This window comes from Gilbertella persicaria (genome assembly GCF_025201335.1).
Source record: "Gilbertella persicaria strain CBS 190.32 chromosome Unknown B0P05scaffold_5, whole genome shotgun sequence".
Classification (NCBI taxonomy): domain Eukaryota; kingdom Fungi; phylum Mucoromycota; class Mucoromycetes; order Mucorales; family Choanephoraceae; genus Gilbertella; species Gilbertella persicaria.
In genome coordinates, this window is record NW_026251966.1 from 590,252 (window position 1) to 601,197 (window position 10,946).

General features: G+C 37.2%; 6 protein-coding genes across 6 annotated transcripts; 3 read left to right on the forward strand and 3 right to left on the reverse strand.

The window, feature by feature from the left end:
• Positions 1-389: 389 nt before the first annotated feature.
• On the forward strand, positions 390-1,304 carry B0P05DRAFT_568808 (uncharacterized protein; the record flags this gene model as incomplete). The annotated part of the gene is made up of 1 exon (XM_051581215.1): positions 390-1,304. One exon carries the CDS (start codon positions 390-392, stop codon positions 1,302-1,304), a length of 915 nt encoding a protein of 304 aa, XP_051438539.1.
• B0P05DRAFT_265321 (WD40-repeat-containing domain protein) lies at positions 1,097-2,948 on the reverse strand. Its single transcript, XM_051573378.1, has 4 exons — positions 2,828-2,948; positions 2,348-2,784; positions 1,631-2,285; positions 1,097-1,556 (listed from the first exon to the last, which is right to left on the reverse strand). The coding sequence occupies exons 1-4, from the start codon at positions 2,869-2,871 to the stop codon at positions 1,307-1,309; spliced, it is 1,386 nt and encodes a 461-aa protein (XP_051438540.1). The 5' UTR covers positions 2,872-2,948; the 3' UTR covers positions 1,097-1,306.
• An 894-nt stretch (positions 2,949-3,842) lies between these two features.
• On the forward strand, positions 3,843-4,854 carry B0P05DRAFT_527542 (uncharacterized protein). Its single transcript, XM_051576561.1, has one exon. It carries the CDS (start codon positions 4,253-4,255, stop codon positions 4,670-4,672), a length of 420 nt encoding a protein of 139 aa, XP_051438541.1. The 5' UTR covers positions 3,843-4,252; the 3' UTR covers positions 4,673-4,854.
• Positions 4,855-5,634: 780 nt separating this feature from the next.
• B0P05DRAFT_527547 (uncharacterized protein) lies at positions 5,635-6,638 on the forward strand. The gene is made up of 4 exons (XM_051576562.1): positions 5,635-5,773; positions 5,817-6,011; positions 6,062-6,136; positions 6,180-6,638. Exons 1-4 carry the CDS (start codon positions 5,693-5,695, stop codon positions 6,606-6,608), a joined length of 780 nt encoding a protein of 259 aa, XP_051438542.1. The 5' UTR covers positions 5,635-5,692; the 3' UTR covers positions 6,609-6,638.
• A 586-nt stretch (positions 6,639-7,224) lies between these two features.
• Positions 7,225-9,082, reverse strand: B0P05DRAFT_265373 (uncharacterized protein). Its single transcript, XM_051573379.1, has 7 exons — positions 8,964-9,082; positions 8,846-8,917; positions 8,630-8,801; positions 8,495-8,587; positions 8,317-8,439; positions 7,625-8,265; positions 7,225-7,581 (listed from the first exon to the last, which is right to left on the reverse strand). The coding sequence occupies exons 1-7, from the start codon at positions 9,018-9,020 to the stop codon at positions 7,348-7,350; spliced, it is 1,392 nt and encodes a 463-aa protein (XP_051438543.1). The 5' UTR covers positions 9,021-9,082; the 3' UTR covers positions 7,225-7,347.
• A 15-nt stretch (positions 9,083-9,097) lies between these two features.
• Positions 9,098-10,816, reverse strand: B0P05DRAFT_527563 (uncharacterized protein). The gene is made up of 9 exons (XM_051576563.1): positions 10,736-10,816; positions 10,582-10,666; positions 10,465-10,534; positions 10,380-10,400; positions 10,239-10,331; positions 10,042-10,187; positions 9,720-9,997; positions 9,510-9,670; positions 9,098-9,470 (listed from the first exon to the last, which is right to left on the reverse strand). Exons 2-9 carry the CDS (start codon positions 10,638-10,640, stop codon positions 9,129-9,131), a joined length of 1,170 nt encoding a protein of 389 aa, XP_051438544.1. The 5' UTR covers positions 10,641-10,666; positions 10,736-10,816; the 3' UTR covers positions 9,098-9,128.
• Positions 10,817-10,946: the final 130 nt, after the last annotated feature.

Here is a 10,946-nt window from a genome sequence, read left to right on the forward strand (position 1 = left end):
GCTTAATGATATTTTCTCTAGTATGACTGTATATTTGCTATCATCTGGAGTTCATTTGGTATAATAGGACTCGAACAAACCCTTTTCACTTGCTTCTTCGTCTGAGAAATCAACATAGCAAAAATGCGGCTTGTGGTTCAAGGCGAGCTCAAAACCAAATAAGGTAAGGAACTCCAATCCTTTTTCTTCTGTGTCAAATATAGCGACGACATGATCAAATTCACCATGGTCAACAAACAGTCTTCAGATAGACATGGTATAGTGTATTTAATTACCGCGTGTGCATGTAGACATTTATATTTTGAACAAGTCACCCAACTAGAAAATCTTTTTTCTTTTCCTCTCTCTCTCTCTCTCTCTTTTTTTTTTTTTTTTCTTTCTCTCTTATTATGACAGGAAACGACGACTCAACTAAAAAATCCAAGAAATTTGCAGTAGGTGACCTACCTCCTTCTCCTACAACCAGTACAGGCATGGTAGGCACTACAAAGAGACCCACACGACACCACGTCAAGAGACGCTCTAGTGGCCGAGTTCATGTATCGAAATTGGCTCCTATGGCACGAGCTCATTCTGACGCGGATACTGAAAAACCCATCAAACGTACTCAGTCCAATAAATCGCTTTCTCGGTTATCTACAGACCGTAAGCCTGTCGGACTGACACCTGCTGAGCCTCATTCTCCCCCTACTACACCACCTATGACAGAAACCAATCATAAACCTAATTTCCACGTTTCACATACAATACCCGCTGCACCTATAGAGCAACCTCTTTCTGTCACAGCCGATGATTTAGTGACACCTGATAAAAAACCCCTTTTGAAATCGCAGTTTGTGGATAAAAAGACCACACTCTCCAATGCTGCTGCTACGACTACTGGCATGACTCGGACACAGCAGAAACTGTTGTTGCAGCGAGAACAGAGTCTGATTCATGATGAGAATCATATTGCTCATCCTAAAAACATGATTCGCTTAACGCGCGAAATGGAAAAGATGGGCAGAGAGTATCGCTGTGTGCGTAAATACCAAGATCCCATGATGGACAGTCTGATACGATGTCAACAACAAAAGAAGCCTCATTTGCTTCATCAGCGTACCATGTCTTCTGCTCAACTAGCTCAGAATGTAGTTCCACATATGGAACAAAGAAGACAGATCTTACTAAAAGCAGCATTACAGAAACAAAGGGAACAACAAGAACAACAGCAACAGCAACAGGAAGAAGAAGAGTCCTTATTAGATGGTCATCGATGGAGTGCAGGCAATTTTATCGAGCGTTTGTTCTATGGTACTTTATAACTTTAGGTCCAACAGACCATTCTACCCGTTGCATTTGCAGCTAAAATGGTTGGGTTTGCTGTGGTGGGATGGAATTGACACACACTTGGAATAGCTGTAATATGATCTCCGTCATATAGTCTTGCCACTTCTTTTCCTGTCACTCCAGAATAAATATCCGTTGTATGCTTCATATTACCTATAATCAAGTGTTGGTAGTCCCAACCATTCAGTTTGTTGGTATTCCATCTTGCTCTAAAATTTGTCACCCATCTAAAGCCCTATCAACTTTTGTTCTTTTTTTTTTTTTTTTTTTTTTTTTTTTTTTTCATTGCGTTCTTCCTTACCTGCCAGTATGATTGTTGTGATGAATAGCAGCTTTGAGTTCAAGAGATTTTTTATCTTGAGTTAAATCAAACAATCGAATATAATCATCATAAGACGTGGTAGCTAAAATATCCCCTTGAGGTGACCAATAAGCACTGGTAACTGAATAGCCATGCTCTATTTCCTGCAAGATTTTTTGTTGCTTAAGCATACGTGTATCCCACATGCTCGCTGTTCTATCGTTTGAACCAATAGCCAACAAATGTTGATGTACTGGATTGAGATGGACACAGCCTACTTTTTTATCTCGTAACTGGTGTTCTTCTACCATCTTTGATCGCTTGTCTTTAAAGATCACTTGTCCCTCTGAAGTAGAGAACCAAACAGAATGTCCATCTTGAGAAAGATCAAAGCAAGTAATACCGTAACTTTCATCATTCAAATCAAGGTCATCAATAAACTCTGCTTTGTTCATGTCAAAGGTTCGAATTCGACCATCATAAGAAGAGGTCATGATCTTGGAATGATCTGAAGGCATGAAATGAAGATCTGTGATATTGGCTGTATGAGGTCTATATTGATATACAACAGGATCACCATCAGGCTGAACACCTTCCACATCCCAGAATCCCAGATAGCCTTCTGTATCAACACTACAAGCTAATAACTTTATATCTGAAGGATGAAATCTAATACAAGTGAACAAACAAATACTTATGTTTCAGTAACTTACTGACAAGCTGTGATACGAGAAGGATTGACTTTGACAGTAGCCCATTCATGTTGAATTTTAAGATTGGCCAATCGTTTCTCAAGTGCTTGATCTGACTTAATCACAAGCCCTGATTCTTGTTTGACGGTGGGTTCTATATTAGGAACTGACAACGCATCTTGCATCAAATTCTTGAGTTCTTTATGTTCTTTTGCATCAAGGACATCCTGTGTTTGATTCTTTGCTCTTTTCTGACCAGGAAACGCATCCAACTCAACTAAATCAAGACCTCGTTTGAGTTCATCTTTATCAGGACTCTTGCCACGAAGACGATTGGAGACACGCGTAGGGACTTTAGGTTCTTTTTTCTTGGGCTTAGGCGTATGTTTTTTTAAAGTAGTGGTGGATGGTTTGGTCGGTAAAGTAGGAATTTCTAAATTGCGTAGTAAAGCTTCGTTTTCTCTTTTCTTGATGTTAATTCATGTGCAACATGTTCATTTTTTACCTAATATTTTCTAATCGTCTCTTTTCGTATTCTGATAAAACCATGATGAAAGCAGAAAGAATAAGGAAAAGAAAAAAAAAATGAAAGACAGTTTTTCCTCTTTTTTTATGCTCGGAGTTTGGAGACTTGACAGCCCGTACGATCAACGCTAATGCAAATACGAGTTTGTATTAAAGTGCGTCATTGCTTGATGTCGAGCATAAAAAGAGAGATAAATACAAGAGTATTTGATGTCAGTACGATCTACAATGGCTACCTCTCATAGGCTTCTTTCTTGTATACTCAACATAGAGTCATTGCATATATTTTGCGTCCATTGTTAATGATAAAATAAACTTACAATCTATATTGGGTAGTTTCTGCTGACCAAATGTGGCAAAGGCATTTCTTAGGATGTTATTGTTGTAGTAGTATGTGGTACAAAAACTGGAACAAGTATTCCATACAACACGAATAAAGGTCTATATTACACTTTTTTTTACTTGAAGTATAAATGAAGAAGTATTTTACGGTAACATAGAGACAAAGGCATTATGAGAAACAACGAGCGTTGTCCAAAGTGCACGCCAAGAACAGTTTGACAAAAGTAAAGAGTTGGCAAGCCAAGGGCATTCCTCGGAATCAACCTAAAAAGCAGTCCGCATTCTCTTTTATCGTGTATCGCAATACAGTTGTTGACTGCCATCTTTATGATAAAAGGTACATAATATCGTACCTTTCTTTTCAAGAAAAAACAACATTATCCTTATGATCCGAGCCAGTCATAATCATTTTGGTGTTACCTCCTTTGCTATCAGAAACTTTAAATTGGATCTTCAAATGGGGTTTCATTTTATTGCTGCGAGAATAGAAGAAAGAGAGGGCCAGAGAGAAAAGTTTAAAGGCGCTGAATTAGCAGTCAAGCTAAGAAATAAACCGCAGCACTTTTTTTTTCTGGCTCCAAAAGATTATTTAACTACGAATACGTGTTCACTTTTCTATTTCTTTTTTTTTCTCTTTTTATTTTTGTTTTATACACATATCTTTCCCCTTTATATCTAATTGGAAAATTGACTAAACCATTCTCTTTCCTATTTGTTTTTTTCTTTTTTAAAACAAAAAGACATAGGCCAACTTCTTGCCTTGTTTTAACATATCCTTTTGTTTGAAAAGAAAGGATTGCTCTATTAATAAAACGAGAAAAAAACCGAGAGAAAGCGAGAGAGAGAAAAAGAGAGCTATATAAAAAAAAGGAAGAGTTATAAGCTTATTTTTGAGTAAATCATTCTTATACTCGAAACAAGATACCTTTTTTTGACATAACTATCTTGGATCAACTCTCAAAAGAAAAACAATCGTCGAGGCAACACTTCTCTATGGTCACCATTTTATAACCAACAACAAAACAACAGTGACTTCTCAATTAACCAAATCAAACAAGCTACAATGAAGAAAAAAACAAAAGACAAACAGGCAAGCCGGCATGAAGGCGCCACAGTAAACTATCTCCCTCCATCCCCTCCTGCTCAGCAGAAGCTTCCTCAAGAAGCTCATTTTCAATCTTCCTCATCGCCTGTAGGAAGACCTCCACCTTTATTTATGGATCATCTTGGCAACACACCTGTGTTGGACGAATTGACAGACGCAAGAGATCATGCAGTATTTCAAGATTTCGATGCTTTCCTTGCTGCTCAAGAAGCACCTTCTGTTTCTTCTCCCATTGTCAATCCTTGCTTTATTCTAATGAATCAACAGCAAATGGATTTCGATCTCTCTGATCTTTTATGTGATGATAGTCAGGATACCATGCTAGACTATGAAGAAAACAACCTTTTCCCTGCTTTGCCAGATAATACCAGTGGTTGATCTGCCCACATACTTTTTATCTCTTATTATTTAACTGTACACCATTTTCATTTATACATTTGTTATCATTTCTATTTTTATAAAAATTACCCTTTTCTCTGTCCCTTCTTTTTGAACCTTAAAAAACATTACATCTTTTTCCTCTCCCAATAAAACGGCATATTTCACTTCCATGTTGACCTCTCTTTTTTTAGAGTATTGTTGTCTAATGACTCATATTTTGTAACATTTTTTGTTGCTATTCCTATGTTGATACGTCATTTCTTGCCATTGTAAATGAAGTTCAGGTCCGCTTTGATGGGCAATGGCAGACTATAGGTAATTGAAATCATAAGGAAAGGGCGGCCAATCCAATGAACACAAGTGTGTATCATAGTTTTACTTGCTATTTGCCAAGATAGACTACGTGTAGTCTATATAGAAAGTTTGGTCATTAAAAATAACAAGACGATAAAAACTAGAGATGTATATCATTTGATGTATAAGATGATCCTTTTAAAATAAAGAGTGTAGTACAACAGTTATCCTTTTGGATTTCAAAGCAAGACGAAGATTGAATTGGTTTCAATGAAACTGCATATAAAAAATCAGGACACTTGAGGTTGAGTACACACGCCACTACCTCCAATCATTTCTATTTGTGTGTTTGGTTTGCTTAAATAAGCATGAAAACGGGAAATTTCTTTTTATTCAAACCAATCTTATTTGTTCTCACAATCAAGTTTTTCCCCGCAATCCCAATAGGTCGTACAATGGAATAAACGGTATTCGTGGCAAAAAAGAAAAAGATGTTTTAAAATAATCCCTTTTTCTCTTTCTTCTTTCTTTCTTTTATTATGACTGAATCTATTGATCAACTTGCCCTTGCTATTTCCAATGTCTCCCATGTGGAGCGACCTTACCTTCATAACCTTTTGACTATCAAAAAGTTCGAGATTGCAAAAGAACCTATTGATAGTGAACACCGTGAAGCTCTTTCCAAAGTGTAAGTTAAGTGGATAACCCCCAACAAGTAATAATATGTATGATAGAACCATGTGGGAAACCGAACGCCATAATCTGGATGCCTGGACTCTCCAATGGCTTCTTGCCAAGGCTACTGTAAGTCATAAGGAAATCAAGCTTGTACTGACACCATACATAGTGTAGCATTCAATCCGAAAAAGATCGCACTCAAAAAGGTTTGGAAAAGGCAAAGGTATTAGTAGCAGAAACCGAAGAAAAAGTAAGACAAGAGAATGATAAAATCCATCAAGTCGAAGTTCAGAATGAAAAGTATGCTGTGGATTACAGAGAACTTCAAAAGTACCGTGAAGAATTTTTAGTCTTGCTGGACAAGGTAAGGGAAAAAAAATCCGGAGGAAAGTAAATTAAAAAATCAAAATTTAGGCCTTGCCCAATGAAACTTCAAAGACACAAGAATACAAGGATAGAATAGAAGAAACTAAGCAAAAGTCACAAGAGGTAAATGGAAAGATATGTTTAAAAGTTACTCAACAAGAAATAGAAATTCGAAAACATCAAGAAACTCGACAAGGTCAAGGAATATCTCAAGAATGCCGATTTGGCTTTATTAGAAGCCATTCTTGAACTCCGTGCTTCTACTGTGAAGGAAAGTCTGATGGGTCAAGGAAAAGTTTACTTTCCCGAGACTGCTTATGAATGTCTTGCTAAGGCTCGTGAGGAATACCCTGATTTACCTGGTTTTGCTTCTCCCACTGAATATGTGAATGAGGCTGATAACACAGGTGCTTATTATTCACCTATGCAAAAGTATTTATGGGATGTGCGCAAAAAAATAGCTGATTTGATTCTTTGGTGTGATGAAGAAGCCATCTCCTTGTTGGACAAGGAAACCGAACTCCAAATCGAACTTGGCCAATATACAGATGAATACAACTTGAGAAGACGTGACGCTCTTAAAAATGAACTCTAATTGATTCCCTTACAATACTATAACTATACTTTAATTAAATTGGTTACTTTAACACTGCCATCTACACTTCCTAAAAGACAAGCATTGGAAGAATGTGTCCAATCTACTGTAGTAATATTTTGATATATAGGTTGAGTACCAAATTTGAGAACAGATGGATTCTCTTCTTCGCATACGCGATAAATAGATCCAAAGGTATCATTTTTGTGTGCAGCAGCACAAAGAACATAATCTGTATCAGTGCTAAAGACAGCCATTTGAGAGCGAGGAGAAGTAGCAAGCAAAGACTGAGCCACACTATCGTCAACAGAAATCTTGGAGGCAGATGGGGGGAATCCATCCAATGGACTGCTGAAAATACATGTTCCTGGCTTATGAATAGACCATTGGGATAACTATTGAAGAGAAATTAGCTGATTGTCAATAGGGACAAGAGTTTACCTCTCCATTCAGACCAGCAGAATAGATTGAATTTTCATCAAAGCTAAACTGTGCAGTACATGATGGTTGAATCTTCCATTCAATAATTGATTTCATGCTTCGGATATCTATATGAGACATGAATATGCTGTATATACAATAGATATAGTTACCAAATATACGCATTAAGCCTGTGGTATCTCCCGCTACAACCATTTGACCATTATGATTAAGTTTAATGGTATTGATATTGGCTTCTGTATCACCAAACTCAAAGTTACCCTAACCCCCTCAATATGTTAAATGACAAGCGCGAATGCTATAGACTTACACAAGCTGACATTGTCTTCATACTCCATGCAACAAGAGCACTTGATTTCTTATTATTTGATAACTGATTACTTGAACCAGCACAGACAAAGATAGGTTCAACAGGACTTGAGGATAACTGATTAACCCATGGATAAGCCTCATTCATAATGAATTCTTGTACAATAGATTTTGACTCCACATTATAAACACGGATTAAGCCTGTGTCTGTTCCCATATAGATCTAATAAAGTAAATAAGTTTAGTAGATATCTCAAACAACTTACGAATCTATCTGATCTAGCATCCCATTCCAACGACAAGACATTTGAGGAATTGTTTCGAATCTTGAGAGGACTAAAGGACTGCCCTTTGTAGCTCCAGATCCTCACAATATTGTCTATATCGCAACTAGCAATCAGCTCACCTTGACTTGAGAATTTAGCGTGTGTAATAGCAGACGCATGCTCTGCAAATTCTTCTTGACTAACAATTAAAAAAGGTTCATCTTCTACTGCTGTGGTCACTGAGGGAGACAATGATGGTGGTAGAGGAAGCGAAGGAGGCGAAGGAGATGATCTGAGTTCATGTTGATTTTTACGACTTTGATATGTTGATTCTGAATTTGATTTTTTAGGTACATTTGTGTTGCCAAGCGTGGCTGCATTGATGGAAGCTGTGATGGACTTGAGTGATTTTTGATCGGCGCTTGTAGAAGAAGAAGCAGCTCTACGTCGAATAAGCGAAATACCATCCGTCATTTCCTTTCGTGTTTCAACCACTTGATGCTTTAGTTTCGCAATATCATTCTCGCGTGCTTCCAATGTTGCCTTTTGATTCTCGACTGTGCTTTTAAGTGCTTCAATTTCAGTTTGCTGTGTCTTGCGTTGAATGCGATCAATATTAAACGAAAGCAAACTAGGCAAAGCTACCATGCGGGGTTAGCCAGCCTTCGTGATCAAGCAATATACATACTTACGCATATTCTGAAAAGTAGCAGCTAAGAAATTATGCAATGAAACGGTATAATTATCCACCCATTGTTTCGAGAAAAAAGTTTCAAATGTTGGATCATTCATTGGGCTCTTTATATAGGGTAAGGCTTAAACATTCCTACTTCATCAATAGCTGTGCTTTCGACATACTTGAAGACTTACCAAACCATTGAGACCATTCTGGCTTGCCATGTAATTCAGGGCCATAAATATCAAAAAACTCTATGACTTTTTCTCGTTTTTTATGTTGAATAGCTGCATAAAGTTAGTAAATGAAACAGACTAGGTGATGTATACCATGGATCAGATAATGCCTTAACAGACAAAGTTCAAACTTTTTAATAGTACGTTGAAATCGACTTTCTAGTCTAGAAAAGAAGCGTAGATCCAAGTATCGATAATAATCTATGAGTGCCTGTATGTCTCCACTTGCTATGGCACCCAATAACTCCTCCATGATTTTATCTACCTATTATTCTATCAGTAACAAAATCAACTTTAACATTGATTTACTTGAAAGCCTTTATCTCTATCTGTTCTTATTTCTGACTCTAACGCTCGAAAAGTAGCTGTGAATCCTCGAAACTGAGTGCAAGTCAATAGATGAACCACTTTTGACATTGTATTTTACCAGCAAATACTCCTTTACAAGCTCATCCACTTGGTAAAGTGAGTTCATGTTATTCATAAAAGAGTTCGTTTCAGTGTAATAAAATAAAATAAAAGAGAATGAATCCTGCAATACGCGTGTAATCAGTCACATTATATATGAAAAAAAAGGAGAAGCAAATTTATTTTAACGGCTGTTTGGATTGTATTGACCATACAATTGTTTCTGTTGTTGCTGCTGAATAGCAACTGCAGCTTGTTCGTTCCATTGAGCAGCATGAGCGGCTGCAACAACTGAACCAGTATGAGGATCAAGGCTAGGAATATTGGAAGTATTATGGAAAGCATACCCATTTGTTAAATGAGCAGGAATACCAAACATATTTGTGTTTTGTACAGTGCTGCGATGATTTCCTCTGTATTGCATTGGATTATTCCAGTTCTGCTGTTGTTGTTGTTGATGATGGTGATGATGATAACCATTGTAGTTTTGCCAGCCTGGAGGAGGACGATCTTTGCCCCAAGAGAGCTACTCATATAAGTACTGGAATAAACAAGCTTGTCTTACCTTGGCGGCATTGCCATTTATATTGATATTTTGTAAATGAACAATGGCATTAGCAGCATTTTCGTGTGTATCCATCTTTACAAAAGCAAATCCACGATCAGCTTGAAGTTTTACTTCTTGAACATATCCAAATCGTTGGAATGGTTGTACCAGTTCAGCCTCTATAGATAAACATGAGTTAATCCTATGCAAAATCTTTTTATTACTTACGAGACACATTGATAGGCAAGTTACCAACATAAATGCTAGTAACATAAGGAGGTGTTTGATGAATAACAATTTCATAGGGTAATTGCTGTCCTGGTTGAGGAGCAGGCGTGGCTGTCTGACCTTTTTGTGTAGCCCAATTACAACGAATGGCTCGAGAACCTAGCCATTCGCCATTCATGGTAGCAATAGCTTGTTCTGCATCTGCCTTATCTCTAAATGCAACAAAGCCAAAGCCTCTTGATTTTCCTGATACTGGATCCCACATAACATGCGCTTGACTGCCATAGAGACTTAGTGAATCATACTCAAATGTTGTACTTACGACATGGATCCAAATACTGAGAATACTTGATAAAGTGCTTCATCTGTGATTTCTGGTGCAATATCACCGACAAAGATATGGAAATGATTAGCTGTGTCTTCTTTTGCTTGGTGATTGGATTGTTGGGCCCAGTTTGCTCTTATTTCCTACAGGCAGAAATTAAATACAGTGTTGATTGGATGCCTTAATTACTCTACATAATTAAAGATTTTTCTGCCATTCATGTCTTGAATAGCGAGTTCTGCTACTTTTTGATCAGCAAATTCAACAAAAGCGTAATTGACACCAGCCTAAAATAACAAATGAGTTTTTCTCTAGACTGCATGATTTCATCTTACATAAGAAGCGTGTCTTCTAACCTAGAGAGAAGGATGTCAATACTGTGTGTGTGTATGTGCGTGTGTATTTATTAAGTGAACCTACAGATACAATTTTTACACTAACAACGGGTCCAACTGTCTCAAAGATCTCATGCAACATCGTTTCTGTGACTCTATGGACGAGCATAAGTTTCGTTTTTATTATCATACAAAGCTATACCTTTGGTCAAGGTTACCAATGTATATGGTGTTTGCAGGATTCCCAGTACCGTCTTCCATGTAAGTATTTGCCTCGGCATTAGAAACTGACATTATAGTAAATCAAAAAAACAGAAAGAAAGAAAAAAACAAATAAATAAATAGACGTTGGTTACTTTTCTTTTCTTCTTCTCTTTTTCAAGATATGCGTTTCTTTCTTTTTTATAACTTATTGCTTTTTTACAAAAAAGGATTGAAAGCAGCTAAAGAAAAGAAAAAAAATCTGTTGATGGTCCGAAAAACTTCAAAAGAAAGATCCAACGTGACGTACTGCCGACACGTAGACGGAGTTTGTCTATTTTACGGTGCTCGGATGTTTGTTGTCAT

What these genes read in the sequence shown, in the direction of transcription:
- B0P05DRAFT_265321 (XM_051573378.1), bottom strand. Translation starts at nt 2,871, where the DNA reads ATGGTTTTATCAGAATACGAAAAGAGACGATTAGAAAATATTAG. An exon ending in TCCTTCTCGTATCACAGCTT is followed by an intron (nt 2,286 to 2,347) that starts GTCAGTAAGTTA and finishes TTCATCCTTCAG; the next exon opens with ATATAAAGTTATTAGCTTGT. An exon ending in CACAACAATCATACTGGCAG is followed by an intron (nt 1,557 to 1,630) that starts GTAAGGAAGAAC and finishes ATAGGGCTTTAG; the next exon opens with ATGGGTGACAAATTTTAGAG.
- B0P05DRAFT_527542 (XM_051576561.1), top strand. Translation starts at nt 4,253, where the DNA reads ATGAAGAAAAAAACAAAAGACAAACAGGCAAGCCGGCATGAAGGCGCC.
- B0P05DRAFT_527547 (XM_051576562.1), top strand. Translation starts at nt 5,693, where the DNA reads ATGTATGATAGAACCATGTGGGAAACCGAACGCCATAATCTGGATGCC. An exon ending in TTTTAGTCTTGCTGGACAAG is followed by an intron (nt 6,012 to 6,061) that starts GTAAGGGAAAAA and finishes ATCAAAATTTAG; the next exon opens with GCCTTGCCCAATGAAACTTC. An exon ending in CTAAGCAAAAGTCACAAGAG is followed by an intron (nt 6,137 to 6,179) that starts GTAAATGGAAAG and finishes AACAAGAAATAG; the next exon opens with AAATTCGAAAACATCAAGAA.
- B0P05DRAFT_265373 (XM_051573379.1), bottom strand. Translation starts at nt 9,020, where the DNA reads ATGAATAACATGAACTCACTTTACCAAGTGGATGAGCTTGTAAAGGAG. An exon ending in ATAGAGATAAAGGCTTTCAA is followed by an intron (nt 8,802 to 8,845) that starts GTAAATCAATGT and finishes ATAGAATAATAG; the next exon opens with GTAGATAAAATCATGGAGGA. An exon ending in AGAATGGTCTCAATGGTTTG is followed by an intron (nt 8,440 to 8,494) that starts GTAAGTCTTCAA and finishes GGAATGTTTAAG; the next exon opens with CCTTACCCTATATAAAGAGC.
- B0P05DRAFT_527563 (XM_051576563.1), bottom strand. Translation starts at nt 10,640, where the DNA reads ATGGAAGACGGTACTGGGAATCCTGCAAACACCATATACATTGGTAAC. An exon ending in ATTGGTAACCTTGACCAAAG is followed by an intron (nt 10,535 to 10,581) that starts GTATAGCTTTGT and finishes GCTCGTCCATAG; the next exon opens with AGTCACAGAAACGATGTTGC. An exon ending in GCAGAAAAATCTTTAATTAT is followed by an intron (nt 10,188 to 10,238) that starts GTAGAGTAATTA and finishes TTCTGCCTGTAG; the next exon opens with GAAATAAGAGCAAACTGGGC.